The sequence below is a fragment of the Notothenia rossii genome (assembly GCF_949606895.1).
Source record: "Notothenia rossii genome assembly, chromosome: 12".
Taxonomy (NCBI): Eukaryota; Metazoa; Chordata; class Actinopteri; order Perciformes; family Nototheniidae; genus Notothenia; species Notothenia rossii.
In genome coordinates this window covers 4,135,946-4,153,035 of record NC_136911.1, presented here as the reverse complement: position 1 = coordinate 4,153,035, position 17,090 = coordinate 4,135,946, and the positions used below count along the sequence as shown (strand labels likewise).

The 17,090-nt window shown below is 40.7% G+C and overlaps 3 protein-coding genes across 3 annotated transcripts; all 3 read left to right on the top strand.

The window, feature by feature from the left end:
• Positions 1–763: 763 nt before the first annotated feature.
• On the top strand, positions 764–5,611 carry LOC307025983 (retinol dehydrogenase 11). The gene is made up of 7 exons (XM_079661021.1): positions 764–1,152; positions 1,508–1,623; positions 1,943–2,098; positions 2,179–2,283; positions 2,590–2,799; positions 3,315–3,507; positions 5,285–5,611. The coding sequence occupies exons 1-7, from the start codon at positions 1,139–1,141 to the stop codon at positions 5,385–5,387; spliced, it is 897 nt and encodes a 298-aa protein (XP_079517147.1). The 5' UTR covers positions 764–1,138; the 3' UTR covers positions 5,388–5,611.
• A 149-nt stretch (positions 5,612–5,760) lies between these two features.
• LOC307025984 (retinol dehydrogenase 12) lies at positions 5,761–14,682 on the top strand. The gene is made up of 7 exons (XM_079661022.1): positions 5,761–6,192; positions 6,836–6,951; positions 9,036–9,191; positions 9,356–9,460; positions 11,234–11,443; positions 12,743–12,935; positions 13,077–14,682. The coding sequence occupies exons 1-7, from the start codon at positions 6,182–6,184 to the stop codon at positions 13,177–13,179; spliced, it is 894 nt and encodes a 297-aa protein (XP_079517148.1). The 5' UTR covers positions 5,761–6,181; the 3' UTR covers positions 13,180–14,682.
• Positions 14,683–15,000: 318 nt separating this feature from the next.
• On the top strand, positions 15,001–16,718 carry sec61g (SEC61 translocon subunit gamma; the record flags this gene model as incomplete). Its single annotated transcript, XM_079662281.1, has 3 exons — positions 15,001–15,159; positions 15,572–15,675; positions 16,612–16,718. The coding sequence occupies exons 2-3, from the start codon at positions 15,582–15,584 to the stop codon at positions 16,716–16,718; spliced, it is 201 nt and encodes a 66-aa protein (XP_079518407.1). The 5' UTR covers positions 15,001–15,159; positions 15,572–15,581.
• Positions 16,719–17,090: the final 372 nt, after the last annotated feature.

Below are 17,090 nucleotides of genomic sequence, written 5' to 3'. Positions count from 1 at the left end.
GACTAATTATAGTCTGATAAACTCAAATGTGAATGTGATCCCCCCCTCCCAACGGTCAAACACAATTATTTATTTTAAACGTTAAAGACATTTCCACTCTTTATTGACGCAAAAAGTAGGCTTGAATTCGACCACAAAAAATCCAGAGGATGCAAAAAAATGAAATGCTTGATTGTACAAAATGTCCCAAAAAGAAAACCCCCAGAGCCAAACTTAACATGTACCCCCCCCCCCCCCACCCTTGGTAAAATGAAACCTACTCCCGTGGTTTGTGGTCCGATTGAAACATACTTGTACAACAATACAACATTTTCCACCGCGCACACACAACTTTAAATGCTGATGAAATAAAACAACCCTGAAGAAAGAGTGGAGGGATCTAATTTTTGAGGATCAGATTAAGAGTGATGATGGTCATTCCAAATCAGAAATTAGGCTAAAAGCCTCACTTACACCCAGGTGATAGCTTAGAGCGTCCTGTGGAAAGCACCAGAAAATCCACAGTGGTGAAATGCTGAAATCACAGTCGGCTCACCTGTGGATCGAGGTTTTCAGTTTCACCAGCAGGAACTCTTCTGCACACTTAAAAAAGATTTGTTTTATTTCCCAAGTGGTGTTTTTCTTTTTCTTTCAGGGAATACAGTTTCTGGTTACTTCACAGATGCTGATTTTGCATGCAGGAAATAAGAGGAGCTTAAATGGGTAAAACCCAACCACCAGAGAGAATTAAAAAGCAATTTCACTGACACACCAATGAGACATTCAATAGATGTGTTTATGGGGAACAGAAAAATAGATCACACATTACACCAATCGGAAGGTCAGGGTCATTCTACTATTAATAGTAAGCATTATAAATATGTAACTAAATATACAAACAGTTCTCTGTTACTTGGGTTTATTGAAATATAGCCTGTGCCATGTGACCTCTCACCAGTAATTGTATATCAGTATTTTAAATCCTGCCAAATTGATTGGTTACATTAACAGACTTTTAAAAGAGGAGTATTGATTCACCAACGCACTCTGAAGTTAAAAGTCTCTTTCACATCTTGAACCGGAGTCGTGACACAACACCCTCAAAGCAAGGACCCACTTTTTTAGGAGATTTTTCCATTTGTCCTCATCAACTTCTAAAATGCAGGCGCTCAGGTATGAAAATGATCATTCACAAATTAAATGTATTTACCAGGATTTGGGTAAAAGATGGTTGGAGATGACTTTGGTCAGTTTAGACAGATGCTGAAATGTCAAAGGAAATTGCAAAGTGACCTTTAACTTAATTTGATATGATGACTGTTGTGTCTGGCATTCACTGTTTAGCCTCAAATGGTAAACCTCAGGCACCTTGTAATTAAGTTACTGTAAGCTATGTCACATAAACAATCATTTATTCCCTCCACTAGCCTTTTGTTATTCGATCGACAGTACAAGTTGGATTTAATCGGATGCTTGAGGTCAAGATCTCCCTCTCTAATCTAGTTTACTTCATTTCCTCCCTCCTCAGGTCTCAGTTAATCCCTCAGTGGTCTTCAGATGTGCGTCTAGAAGGGAAGACAGCTATAGTGACGGGGGCCAACGTTGGAATAGGCAAAGAGACGGCCAAAGACCTGGCTGGCAGAGGCAAGTAAACAAAATAAAATGAATATCATGATGATAGGCAGTTTGTATTAATATCTTGGCTGTGCAATTTAGATTTTCTGTGTGTGCAAGATATCATGCAAGATTATCAAACATAATGAGGTGGCTCCAAGGTCCAAATTAAATTATATAAATAAACCTAACTTTCTTATGGAACGAATACTGGTTTCAATAAAAAACAGCAGATACATTGGAATTACAAATATTGCCTTTAAAAGTGAGCTTAAAACCACCTTACTTTGTTCAGATTTCAACATAAATGGATGCATTCATTCAACATTAAGAGAGTTCATCTCTGCAGGTGCGCGGGTGATTTTGGCGTGCAGAGACATGGCGAGGGGGGAGCAGGCGGTTCGGGACATCATGAGGGAGGTGAAGGGGGCAAAGGTCGTGGTCAGGCAACTGGACCTGGCCGACACCAAATCCATCTGCCTGTTCGCTGAGAATATCTACAACAGTAGGTGGCATGCACACACATGAACTCCAGAATACTGCATACATTTTTCATAAAGTAATCCGGTAACTTTTGTGATCCAGATGAGAAGACTCTTCACTTCCTGATCAACAATGCAGGCGTGGCCATGTGCCCGTTCGCCACCACAGTGGATGGGTATGAGATGCAGTTTGGAGTCAATCACCTAGGTAGGAGTTTTTAAGAGGTGTCCCTTTGTTTAGTGAATGCTGGGGATGTTTGATACATTCTAGCTTCTCATTGATAAAACAAATCTAACAAAAATGGTATAGGTCCCTGACAGCAGCCACTCTAATTTTCATTTTAGAAATGAACAATTTGCATTCTAACCATAGCTAACTAACAAGTTCATTGTGTGTCTCTAAAGCCTTTGTGTATTTATTTAAACGTTGCATATTAAGTTGCTTCGTTTTGTCTTCTCTGTGTCTCATTTCTTCTTCTTTCTCTCTACTTCTACCCATGATCCCCCTACTCAGGTCATTTCTTCCTGACCTTCCTGTTACTGGACCTTCTGAAGCACTCGGCCCCATCCCGGGTCATCAACTTGTCCTCACTAGCTCACACCATGGGCAAGATCCAGTTTGATAACCTGAGCGGAGACAGAGCCTACCACCCGGTCAGGGCCTACGCTCAGAGCAAGCTGGCCAACGTGCTGTTCACCAGCGAGCTGGCCAAAAGGACTGAGGGTAGGCTGTGTGCTTCTGTAAGAGAGGACAGCACTATGCACATGTATGTCGGACTTAATGTCTGTTCTGTGCCTATCTGTCTTCTTCCCTGTGCGTAAAAAATGGATCTGCATCTTTCTCCAGTGTGAGAGTCTCATGCCTCAACCACAACGGCTCCGGGCTAAAAACATAGCATGGAGAAACTTGTTTGTAAAAATAAAACTAACTTTCATCGCTCCACAGATAACACCTTGTTTCTCAGTCTCACTTATAATCTAATCATTTATACAGAGATGCTTTCAAGTGAAGGATGGCTTTATTAAATATTTAGCCTAGCATTTATTTACCAAGATTCTGATATTTATCTTTAAATACTTCACATTTGTCATTTGTGTTTGACTTTTAATGGGTTGTCGTAAGGGTTTCCTTCATTTCAGGTTGACCAAAACACTTTTTTGATTGTATTTTGTGGGTTTGCCATCGGCATCAACTAATTTTAAACAAATCCTGTATCTAAAAACCTTCTTTTGCCTCAGCTCTAGGTGTGATGGCTTACTCTGTGGACCCTGGCATGGTGAACACTGAAATAATGAGGCACCTGGGGCGCCCTCTTGTGGCCATAACCAAGACCATGGGATTCCTGTTGAAGACCCCGGCAGAGGGAGCCTACACCAGCATCTACTGCGCCGTCACTCCTGAGAGCCAGCTGCTCACTGGAGGATACTACAAGTCAGTCTGCAATGACAACACAGCTGCAGCGATACATCAGTTACATCAATTTAAATCAGCAAAACCAACAAGCCTCCTAAGAGGTCAAATCCGATGTCGGGTAGCATCATTACACATTTAAAGAATCTGATGTTTCATAGTGCATAATGTTGGTAATTGTAGTTGTGCTTAAAGGTCCCATGTCATGGCCATTTCTACTGATCATAATTCCATTGTTGAGGTCTACTAAAATAGATTTATATTGTTCAATTTTCCAAACTCACATTGGTTTCTCATACAGCATCTCTGTGAGACCAGTGGCCGTCTGCGAAACAGTGAGACACAGCGAAACCCAGCTCGAATAAACACACACACCCGCAGCCTGGCTGGCCTCGCCGCGCCCCGCCGTCTCAGGCGGAGAAATCGGCGGGTCTTCAGCTGAGAAAAGATTGAGTGTGTGTGTGTGAGGACTTAACGTAACGGCTCCGCGGACGTAGCCACTATACCCAAATACGTCACTATACCCAAGAAGAAAACAATGGAAAAAGAGAAATCTCCAACAAGGCGTTCTGGGGCAGCATAGACATGTCTTTTCTGTGTTAGAGTTTTACTCGCTACAGGGTGTACTTTGAGGGTTTGTGACTCTGCAGATCGTTTACGTGCAGAAAAAGCCACATAACACACAAGGGGACGGGTCATAACCAGTAAAGATGAATGAACGGAGCCAACACTGGTATTGGCAATTTAGCCAGCCAGCCTGACCAAAACCCCTCTAAACCAGCCAACCATTCCAGCCTAATATCTACTGGCTGGTCAATTTAGCTGACCAGCTGGTTTAGTGTGTGTGTGTGTGTGTGTGTGTGTGTGTGTGTGTGTGTGTGTGTGTGTGTGTGTGTGTGTGTGTGTGTGTGTGTGTGTGTGTGTGTGTGTGTGTGTGTGTGTGTGTGTGTGTGTGTGTGTGTGTGTGTGTGTGTGTGTGTGTGTGTGTGTGTGTGTGTGTGTGTGTGTGTGTGTGTGTGTGTGTGTGTGTGTGTGTGTGTGTGTGTGTGTGTGTGTGTGTGTGTGTGTGTGTGTGTGTGTGGGTGGGTGGGTGGGTGGGTGGGTGGGTGGGTGTGTGTGTCTCTGTGACATAAATGTGAACCTGCTGCCCCTTTCATTTTCTCTAACTTTCAAACTGCGTCTTGACCTACACATTCCACTATTGTAATAACCAGAAAAGCATGACGTGGGACCTTTAACACATTTAGCCCCAATTGAAGAAGAGATAGAAAGGACGTGACTTGTGTGTCAGCAGGAGAGTTTGCAGAACTACTGCACACACCACACACCACACACAGTCTTCTTAAAAGATGCAAAAACATGTTAATCAGCTACATTACAGTTAAGACTAAAAGCCTTTACAGCAGTTAATAAGGCACTGAATGACCACCAGAGACTTTATTCATAAGACACACATGAATGGATCTAGATTCTAGAAGCTATCATGCATCATTGATTTTGTTTTATCTCACAATGGAGGAGGATTAAATTACACACATTTTTAAAACTCTAAAATACAAGCATTCATCTGTTTGCATCAATATTCCAATTACTGTAGACTATTCTGCACTGTTCCTATGATATTATATTTGATTTACCTACGTACTATTTTATCTGTTTTATTGTGTTGCCTGTGAACTTAGATTTGCATTGTCATAACTACAGTGTAGCTATATGCTCACATGACAATACAAGCCTTGAAACGTTGAATAACTTGCATGTTGAAAGGTAATAGTGTGTGTGTGTTTCCTCTCATTAGGGACTGTTCCGGTGCAGAGAGCTCCCGGGCCGGACAGGATGATGGCACCGCTTTGAAGCTGTGGGCTGTGAGCTGCCACATGCTAGGCATCCGCTGGAGATAAACTCATATTAATGTGCTCTCCTACAGGCTTTGAAGCACTGTATACAAGCACACAAATATATCCTTAATGTTAACAGATATTATGCTGATAATTAAATTTAGTGAATTCTGAACCTGTGATAAGGGATGGGTCATAATCAGGTAATGATTAAAGAGATGATCAAAGGTTGGGGAAAGCAATGATCAATAGCTGTTGCTAATAAACACTATCACTGGTATTCCAAACGGCCAATGTACTCATCTTTTGTTGTAAATCAGATGTCAGCATTAAGCATCATATTCTAAATGTTCACTGTTGTTTTAATAACTATTTTTCTGAATATCTTATTTGATAATTACCAATAATGTGTTTTTTGTTACAGTGTAGGCCTACACTGGGATTAGGTATTGACAAACTGGTCTAATTTAATATTTGAGAACCTCGAGATAAACCTCTGATAGGAAGCCTCCTGCTACAATATCACTTTAAGTGAGTTAATCGTGAGGGTTGTTTTGGCCTCTTCCTGATGCTTAGTGTCAAACACAGCAACAACAAAAAAAGGATTATGTTGACAGTATAGATTTGCCATCACTGTTCTGGGGTCAGTTCGCTGTGTAACTTGAGTTTCTCCGGCTGTGGAGCAATTTGTCGATCAATTATGCGTCCGCTCGCTCCTGATTGGCCAGCCGCGGAATGTCACGAAACAAACCGCGGCGGGGTGGGGATGGCAGGCACGAAGTGTGGGAGCACTAGAGGAGGTGGTTCAGTCTGGATAAAGTGCTTTCCTGAGCTGAATCTGTTGCTCCGGAGGAACAATGAAATGCAGGTAGGAAAACACACACAGCCGGTGACACACGGTAGGACGGTGGCTCTATTATGAACGGAACTGTTAGTAATTTTAGGGAGATTACGTTGCACCGTGCCAGCAGTAAAGAGACCTGTGTTCAAATGTGTATTCTGCGTCGATCCAGACCGTTTTGCTTTGCTTGTTAATCATACGACTTCATTTATTTGGTAAATGAACCGTTGAATTAATCACTCTGATTTTGTTTGATTATTGATACAAACTAAAGATTCTCTGTTATTCTTATAGAAAATAGCCAGGTGCATGTCATTATCACATACAAAGAATATAATAATACAGGACCTATTACAGGATACAGCAAACATGCCTAAATATAAGTGCTTACATGTAACAGAAATGTCAACATGTGTTTAAAAGTCACTGAAATCATCAATGTGTGGGATCTGTTTTGCAAAGTTGATTCTTCTCTAAAAATAATTCCAAATGTCTTCACTCTTTTGGAAAATTCCTCAAAGAATCTTGTTTCTGAATGAATGTGTGTAAATAAACAAAGCAGATTACAGTCAGCAAAAACAGGGGGGGGGGGGGGGTTGCACATTTAAATACTAATCTTGAAGGGAGCAACTGTTTTTGATTGATGTGTGTTGTCCTGTGATTGGTCCAGACATGTGTGCTGTTACCGCTGGTCCTCTGAAGAGAGGTTGGATGGGAAAACCGTCATCATCACCGGAGCCAACACCGGCATTGGAAAGGAAACTGCGAGGGACCTGGCCAGAAGAGGTACTCACTGCTGAAAAAAGTGTGTGTGTGTGTGTGTGTGTGTGTGTGTGTGTGTGTGTGTGTGTGTGTGTGTGTGTGTGTGTGTGTGTGTGTGTGTGTGTGTGTGTGTGTGTGTGTGTGTGTGTGTGTGTGTGTGTGTGTGTGTGTGTGTGTGTGTGTGTGTGTGTGTGTGTGTGTGTGTGTGTGTGTGTGTGTGTGTGTGTGTGTGTGTGTGTGTGTGTGTTCTCTAACTTTCAAACTGTGACTTGGCCTACACATTCCACTTTTGTTCCCTGGAGATAAGCACCTCTAATGCTTTGGGTGGTCTTAGCTACACATTGTGATCTTTTGTCCTGACTACACTATTGAAGCGTAATCCCACTTGTGTTCCTGTTCAATGTGCTCATGCTGAATACGTTTTGGTCGGACTCTCAGAAGCCTCAGGTTACCTTTGACTCATTCTGAGACGAAAACCCAGGGCAGAAGAAAAAGAGATGCCAAAAGAGAGCTTTTTGCTTAACACCAATCCAAGTGAAAGACCACTGGCAGTGATGGAAGGCAGATGATGCATCCAGGGGACAGAGGGAGCATTGTGAGGGTCTGCTGCCCTCCGAGCCAGACAGGAAACAAAGAGAGATTGGAGGGTGAACTTTAAATGAGTCTCAGCATGGCATCTACCTTGAAAAACAACCCCACTGTGCATTTGTCTAAGTGCATGCATGTGGGTGTTTTGTAGATCAAAAGGGCAACTAGAAATCATGATTCTGTCCATTAATCTATCTTGTAGTAAATAGAAATGAGTATATTTGCAGAGCAACATGAGAAATGAATGGTGACAAAGGAAAGACAGGACAAAAAGAATCATTACCGCCAGAGGAAGACAATAACACTCTGGTCTCGCTTCTGGAGAATTCCCTGTCGAATAACAGTCTCCCATTTCAGTAAATGTGATTATGTAATGACATGATGCCAACATGATTTGATTTGCAGTGATTCATAACAGAAGGCGGTTCCTGTGGGCGACGTATCAGGACAACCAAACTGAATCTTAAACTTGTTTTAATAATGTATTGGTTGGGTATAACATTAATTTACAATGTTGACAAAGTTAAGTAGGTTGGAATCTGAATATGCATGATCAGATTTAAATATGATTTTCCTCTCGTCCTTATTTACATACTGACATTATTTATGCATGCATCTGTTGGAGGGTCTTTAACTTGACTCAGCATAACCTTCCATTATCTCTGTTAGTTCCTAATTTAATTGAGTGAGCTTGGCTACCGGGAAATGTGGGAACGATTGTTATTTTCCCACATGGGAACAGCGGCGGGGAAACAAAGACACTGTGATGGGATGCAGACGCTACGCTCCAGCTGATTAATGGCTCTCCTATTCCGTAATTGGTGGGCATAGCATCTATTTTGTGTGTGTGTGTGTGTGTGTGTTGTGGGGGTAGTTGTCTATGTATTTGCTAGTTGGTGTGTGCACGTTTGTGTGTTAGAGAGTGTGTGTCTGTGCCCCTATTTTGGGCTCATTAAGGGGATGCATAATAATCTGCGTCAGAGGCGAATGAGAATGTCACAGTTGAGAGGCTCTTGTGTCTATGCGGCTAAATGAGATGCTAAATGAGAGGTTAGAGAACAGTAGGGGATGATCGGAAGTACACCGAGAGATTTCCCCCATTCCTCCTTGATTGACGTAGGTAGCTGTGTGTGCCTGCCAATGAGCTTTTGTAATTTAGAGTTTGGAAACTTTGAAGCCTTAATATAGCACTGTAAAGTTTATATTCAGCAATTAGTATTTGTACTCTGTCTTGGGATTTTTCCTGAGGTGTAAGATGTGCAGCACAAAGAGAAAGCCTCGAGTAAGGCCAGAGTTCATATTGAAATGCTCTATCCATCATTGCAGTTTCTAAATGTGGGGTTTCTACAAGAACATGTGGGAGCTTCGGCACAAATAAACAAGTTGTAGCTCTTGGAGTTTTAAAGTTCCTCGTTAACCTGAGCTGTGTTTATTCAGACTGTGGGGATGTTGATGGCATGGGCTGGAGAGAACTTGATATTATTATCATAGGTTGTGACCTTTGGCCCCTGGTTTTTTAGGTGCACGTATCGTCATGGCTTGCAGGGACCTAGAGAGGGCAGAGGAGGCCAGGACGGACATCATGGAAGACACGGGGAATGAGAATGTGGTCATCAGAAAACTGGATCTCTCTGACACCAAGTCCATCCGAGCGTTTGCGGAAATCATCAACAAAGGTATGACACTTAACATTAATGTCATCATATATCGGACAGTTTGTGGTTCAATCCCTACGTTCTCCTGTCCATATGTAAAAGTGCTATAAAAGCAGTCCATTTCTTGGATTTTTGCCGAATAACTCCTTACATATTATTGTGTTTGTGTGGGATGATCTTTTCAGAGGAGAAACAAGTGAATATCCTGATAAATAATGCAGGCGTCATGATGTGTCCCTACTCCAAGACTGCTGACGGGTTCGAAATGCAGTTAGGCGTCAATCATTTGGGTAAGTCATTCTAGAAATTGTGGCGTCTACCTGGATTATAAATGTCATGATAATGAACATGACAACAAAATGTGGCTCGTGTTTGAGGGATTTCATAATAAGGTCACAGGCTGGATTTTCCTTTTTGTAGATGGTACAAATATTGTATTGCATAATAGTTGGTGTACACATGTAAAACCAAGCTGTCCAACATGTCAGCCAGGAAAATGAACCAGAGTCACTGTTATCTTCAAGCTGTCAGTGTTTTTTTCCCGTTTTGAACCATGGCTTCCCTCCAAAGTATCCTATCCACCGTGGTATTTTTGTCACAGCCTGAGATGGTGAAGAACAGTCTGTGCTCGAATATGATCACCCACACACATATGCCACACACACACACACACACACACACACACACACACACACACACACACACACACACACACACTCACACACTGTTTAAATAACGATAAACTCTGCTTAGGTCAACGTGAAACAGACATCAGGACAATAGTCAGGAAAGCAAAAACCACATCCCACAGGATCTTGACGTTTCCTATACAGAGGAATCAGTATTGTGTATGTGCATCCTGAACAGAAGGACAGCTTTTGCAAATATTCCTTTGTATTTCCGTTTGCATACAGTTCATTGTTGGTCACATTAAATGTACCTGGGGTTGATATCAACTTGAACTGAGCTGAGCAAATGTAAGGAGACAAAGGCATGTTTTCTCATGTATTGTACATGCAAAGCATCAATCCATATGTTCTTTACGTCAGGGTATCCAAGTGTGGTCCATAAGCTAGAATCATGACCTCATTATGAACAACATACTTTATGTTTACTATGACAAGCAACCACTGCAGCAATGCCACCATTGTGTTAGCACTTCATAGGGAGTTGTGATTGTAAGAGGTTGAAATAAAGAGATGAACAAGGAGAGACAAAGAAACAGAAAGAGACCTGGTCCTCAATATCATGATAGCAAAAGTTCTGTAAACCTGAACATCAGTGCAGTGTAAGGGATAAAGAATATTGAAAAAAAGTAGAAACATTGTAAACTAGCTTTGTATACATATGCAGGTCAACGGGAAGTTCATTCATTCCTCTGGGAACATCTGTGATCTGGAATAACATTGTGAAACTACATAAGTTTTTTTCCTGTCTGGAATTTGAGTACATTGAATAATTTGAACTGTTGCAGCAGAATTTGGACTGTCCATATGCACTGTACTTCATTCAATTCAGTTGTTTGACTGTGTTGTAAGTGAAATGGTGTTATTGTGTGATTTAAAAAGAAACTAGTTAAGCCAACAGCAACATTTGAGTTCAATGCATTTTGTTATGAAATAAATCACAGGAGCCTCTGTAAACAATAGACGAAGAGATGCTGGTCAGGGAAAGCATGCTTGAGTTGGAATGATAAAAACATGTTGAAGAGGACTACAGCACTCACATTTAAAACAATTTCTTTGCTACTAAAAAAATATATAATTGCATTATTTCTGAATATGAGAACAAAAAACCTTTGTTGAGTGGATGAAAGGCACAGGGGGAATTAATGAGGTGGATTTTCCGAGCTGAATGCGGCATGGTAAATCTGCAACAGCTACTGTTGTGTTTACGATCTTAAACCCTTCAATCTCTCATTTATATCCCTGCGTTTCCCAGTAAAATAAAGTTTACCGGATCAGAGCGTTTCATGGTGTTAGTGAAATCCATCACAGCTTAAGTAAGGATTTTTACAACGTGAGACAATAGCCTGAAAGCATGTGTCTCATGGCTTTACCCAGGTCACTTCCTGTTGACTTACCTGCTGCTGGACCTCATCAAGCGCTCAGCCCCCGCCCGTATCGTGGTCGTGGCGTCGGTCGCCCACACCTGGACCGGGCTGCGACTCGATGACATCAACAGCGAGAGGAGTTACGACACCATGAAGGCCTACGGGCAGAGCAAGCTGGCTAACGTCCTGTTTGCACGCTCGCTTGCCAAACAGTTACAAGGTGAGGTGAGATGATGCATTTATAAGCACATCAGTAAAAACATATAATATATGCTGTAGCCATGATATAAGGATACACAGGATTATGTGATCGCATTAAGGAGGTTCAAGTATTAATGTCTGGTCTTGAAGGATTGTTACGTCCCGTCCCTCTACCAAGCGGTAGTGGCTCGTGGGAAGACCCGCAACATAAAAACAACCACGCCAAACACAGAATTTAGTTATCGACGGGCATTTATTTGTGGCACAGCCGTCACTCACATGCATGCCTACTGGCAGAAATGAACCAAGTCTGGAGGACAGCGTAAAACAAACAAGAAGGGGGCCTGGGCCAGCCACAACATGAGCTGTAGGACCCAGACTTCCCTCCTCTACCCAGAGGTCCAAACACAGCCTACTGGGAAGGAAACAAAGCCACGAAAAACCTATACTAATATCCTCCAGAGTTCACACAATAAATACAGCAAATATATATATATCCACACGAGGTGAGAGGAAAGCCACGGTCGTAGTCCCTCGGTTTCAGGACGGGAAAAAGAGACCTCTTCTCCTTCAGCTTCTCCTCTTTAAGTCATCCCCAGCTGAATGTCATCAGGACACCTGGGGAAGGCGGAGCCAGGGGCGGACCAGGTGTACCTGCACAGCAGAGAGACAGAGAAAAACACCCAGCACGTAACAAGGGTGAATGTATTTTATAGTGCACTTAGATAATAATAGCCTTTGTATTTGCTAAGAAAGGCATATTAAAAAAAGCCTTTTATTCACTCATACTGAACAATAGACTTATGTAAGCATGTAAGCATGTCCAAACTTGCCACTACTTCTGGATTAGAACGCTTGCCAAAGTGTTCGTTCTAGTTTATCTTTTCTCTTTCTGGCAAAGTCCAGCATTTCAATTTATATAAAAATCTGTCTTTCATTTTAAATGAGCCATCACGTTGCCTCCATCTGTTCATTTTTTCTTTTTTGATAAATGGTCAAGAACTAAAAGAAAACACCGTGTTATGACAACACTGCAGGCTAATGGTAACTCTCTACATCTGGAAGAAAGCTGTCACACAAGACCATTTGGATTTAAAACAAAAAGCCATTTACAGGAAAGAACATTACAAATAAAATACGTATTACATTGCTCAGTCATTGATACAAGTGTCAAAAAGAAGCATGTTCTGCACAGAAACATGTGTAAGTTGTATGAAAATCATAGCAGAATATCAAGATGTTAGTGTTTTGCATGTATAAATAGTACAGTGCTGTATGTGTGTAGGTGACTGTGTGGGTGCTGGTTCTCGTGTTGCAGGTACAGGGGTGAGCGTGTTCTCTCTGCACCCGGGGGTGGTGCAGTCCGACCTGTGGAGGCACCAGCACCAGTGCATCCAGGTGGCAGTGAAGATCTTCAGGATTTTCACAAAAACAACCCTGGAGGGGGCGCAGACCACCATCTTCTGCGCTGTGGAGTCGGGCCTGGAGAGCCAGAGTGGAGGCTACTTCAGGTACTATTGGTTATACAAGAGCTTTCAGAGTGCCTCATGCGGCTTAGTATTACTTCCTGCTGACTAAATGGAAAGTAATCATGTAGGCAGCTGAGGGTCTACTTTTTTGTGTGTGTAATGTTCATTTTCTGCTCCTGACAGTGACTGCGCTCCGGCAAGGTGCTCTAGAGCGGCTTCTGATGATGAGACGGCCCAGAAACTGTGGGAGATAAGCTGCAACCTGCTTGGCATCACCTGGCAGTGAACAGGAGCATATCAACCCTGCCAGCGTGTGCTATATCATATTTTAAAGAACACTTTTACACACTCTCATAGAGATATTAATCTTACTGTTGTGAGGGGGGGTTTTATTTTATGACTCAAAGTACAGAACAGTCCAAAAGTCGTTTAGTCACTTCCAAGAGTTCCTTTATTTGTAAAATATCTAAAAATTAAACTGACATTTTAGTCATTTTGTAATTATTCAACATTCCTCATGGGCATTCTTTGCAAAGTCACTTTTGAGTGCAGATGGCGTTTATTTCCTGTACAGCTTCTTTAAAAGACGTCCATGATCTTTCTTTGGATGGAAATGTCTTTACATTTGAAAATGAGAAACAAAGTTCTGGTTATTCTTAGGATCATTTGTGTGTGTTCGTTGTTGTTATACTAATTTCACCAATTCTAGAAAGAGGTGTAGGTGGAAAACTACTCCATGTTCTAAATATGAATCAAAACACTCATGTTGGCTTCCTTCTTTAAAAAAAACGTGTTTATTGAAAAGAAAAAGTGCATGGAGAATTAAGGCTTACCCATACAAATTTAAAAAAGGATCCCGACAAAAATATGCAAATGCGAAAGCTTTTTAGTTTCTTAGAAAAAAGATTCTGGTAAAACCATAGACTTACAGAATCAAAAAACATGTTTCTTTCTCACTTGTTTCTATAGCGCACATATTGTGGTTAATCTTTAAAGCAATTTGTGACATTTAATAATAACTGGGTTCTGTTGTTTGTGAAGTATTATAATGTATATTTATTAATCAGTAAAATACAATCCATTGATCTAAAATTGTTCATTTAACTGTTTCATTAAACAGCTGTTTATCACATTATCTGCTGTTTCAGATGCCTTCCTTTTAGCTGAGCGTGTGAAAATATGTTCGATTTAGAAAAAATATAATCAATTGACACTTAACTGGATTCAAAGTGTGCATTTTATGTAAAAGTTACCATGTGCTTGAGTTCGGAGTGAATGTATTAATGTTAACATTTTCCAAGCTTTTAGGTAAAACGTAACGTGACACTGGAGGAGAGAGTTCAGAGAGATTAGGTAAATTCACTGTATTAATAATGAGGAGGGAACGAAGGGTCTTAAAGTCTGAGCGATGTCACTCAAACAGATGACTACATTTCAATGTGACTCATTTCAAGGACAAATGAAAATGTGTTGGAATCCTGCAGTCGAAGGGTCACAAAGATACTGTTTCTGCAAATGTAGGACTCAATCAGTATATTGTGGATCAGCAGAAAATGAATTGTGTTTAGAAACAGTATCTTAATCCAAATCACATGACAGAGTAGTTAAGACTTAAGGAATGTGACATGAGCTAGTGGAGTTAATAGCAGGAGTCTATCGGACCAAGGCTCCCCCTTTATGTACCTCCTATTATTGGCTTCTGTTACATTGGCCATGTGTATTTATGTTTGGAGTTATCATGCAACAACTGAACTTCCCTGCTAAGGACCAATAAAGGTGTATCTTAATATCCAGAGATACATATTATTCTGAAATGGGTTATTTTATGGAATGAACTTTTCCACTTCAGTACACTTGATGCTGATAATATTGTAAGTAGCTAAAGGTAATAAATACATGTAGTAAAATCACAAAGTTGCATACAATCAAAATGTAAAAATATTCCAAGTCCCTAAAAATTGTACTTAGAAGAGTACTCGAGTAAATGTACCGAGTTACTTTCCACTGTACGACGGTCAGAAAAATATTTTAACCCATGCTGCTTTATTGTGTATGTAAACATCCCGGCCTATAGGTGGCAGTATGGTCAGAAACTCAAACCCAAAATAACCGACAGTGATGACGAGGAAAGATACTGCGCATGCGCGCATGCGCGCATCCGCGCATTTAAATGCTACGTCAGCCCTTCTCTAATCTCAAACTTCCCAGAAGCTACGTGTCCTCATTCCTCCGACTGTATTCTCTTCTAACACGACCTCACAGATCGGTAAGCCGAGCGATATTCTATCAACTATTACTATATCTCTTACTTGAAGTTAACGCATTAGCTGGTTTGGTATTTATTTCGACTTGTATTCGTTTTTGTATTCTATTTCCAGCTAAACTAGCGTAACGTCGACAGGTTAGCTTTTTTTACGTTAACGTTAGCTAGCATGTTAGCTAACACAGCTGACTGTTAGTTTACACAGCTGACTTCAAAATATGTTTTTTAACGACAAGAACACACCATTGTCAACATAGTGGTTGATATTTGATGCTTAAAAAGACATTTGCAGTATTGTGTTTTACAGTAGGCCCGTTTTGGGAGTCATGATAGACGCAGGCTTCTGAAGTCAACGTCATCACTCAGAGCAGCAGTCCGAGATTTAACACTAAATCAGGTTTTATTCTGTCTGCAGCTTGAACATCATGGATCAGGTTATGCAGTTTGTGGAGCCCAGCCGGCAGTTCGTCAAAGACTCCATAAGGCTCGTAAAGAGATGCACGAAACCCGATAGAAAAGGTAAGATCATATTTTGTTTAAATCCATTTGGCCCAGTCTCTGTTGTGTTGGCATCTCTGTCGAAACGTTATCAATTGAGTTTAAGTTGGTCCACATCATCCTTAGCTGAAAACATTTTTAACATACTTGACTCTCACTTTTCTACATACTATACTATGGTTTCTGACTTATAATAGGCCTATGGAATTGTTTTGTAAAATGCAATACTACACTATAACTTCGTTTCCTACGATTGTTCTGATTTAATCAACACACCATAGCTTTTTCTCACATACTTGTACTATGTGATCAGAACAGACTTTTTTCCCACTAACAATACTATTACTTCTTCTACATAGTATACGACTTTTTTTTAACTTTTATACTATATGTTGAAATATTATTATGTATACACTATAACCCTTTTCACTACGGTTTGTCAGATCTAATCTACATACTATGCTTTTTGCCATACTTTTAATATGATTACTGTATGTTTTTCCTTTCATTGTATTATTTTAACCCATAACAACCCGGCCTCATTTCTACTTTTGGGGAAATTATTGGGTACATCATCTAGACTTAATAGACCATATAGAACACATTTCTGACAAGTAACCTCCCCTAGTGTCAGAGATCTGAAAAGTGACATATATGTCACACACACTCTTACCTTTTAGCGACAAAAAAACAAGCTTTTGAAATATAGCTAGTTCTGTCACATTGACATGTTGTTATGGGAACACAAAGTCACATGACCCACCAGACTGTTAAGTGTGTGTCACTTAGGGACTTCATGAGATAAAATAAAGGCTAAAGCTGTATAATAACTTTCCAGAACATTTAACTGTCATGTAACATTTGTGTCACCGTGGGTTCTTGTGGGTTACGTTTGATTTGATTTCCATTATTATTAAAAGCCCTTTGTCTTACGTCGTTGAATTGTGCTTCCTTCAGAATTCCAGAAGATTGCCATGGCCACAGCGATTGGGTTCGCAATCATGGGCTTCATTGGTTTCTTCGTCAAACTCATCCACATCCCCATCAACAACATCATTGTGTAAGTAACAGTAACACTTTACTTAGATGGACGGTAATCTTTTCATACTATTGGGTATTTTGACTGATGTTCCAACAGAAATGCATTTGCCTTGATGAAAGATTGTGGTTCGCCACTTTGTTCAGGGAAGCTTTTGCCAAACACTTGATCCCTGTGATGATATCAGAGGTGGCCCTTTAGAGAGAGAGAGAGAGAGAGAGAGAGAGAGACTTTGTAATGACACTACCACCTCAGTGTTTGATGACATGCTTTATTGTCTCTGTATCTACTCACTGAAAATATGTTTAAATCACAGTCAAATTAACATTGGAAGAATTAACTAAAAGGCTTTTAAATGTCTGTCGAGCCCTCATATAGTAAAGCAAGTTTATTTTAT

Bases quoted from the DNA above. Each gene is read 5' to 3' on its own strand.
- LOC307025983 (XM_079661021.1), top strand. The intron at 2,800-3,314 runs GTAGGCTGTGTG...CTTTTGCCTCAG, and splicing joins GCTGGCCAAAAGGACTGAGG to CTCTAGGTGTGATGGCTTAC. The intron at 3,508-5,284 runs GTCAGTCTGCAA...TCCTCTCATTAG, and splicing joins CTCACTGGAGGATACTACAA to GGACTGTTCCGGTGCAGAGA.
- LOC307025984 (XM_079661022.1), top strand. The intron at 9,192-9,355 runs GTATGACACTTA...TGATCTTTTCAG, and splicing joins TGCGGAAATCATCAACAAAG to AGGAGAAACAAGTGAATATC. The intron at 12,936-13,076 runs GTACTATTGGTT...TGCTCCTGACAG, and splicing joins CAGAGTGGAGGCTACTTCAG to TGACTGCGCTCCGGCAAGGT.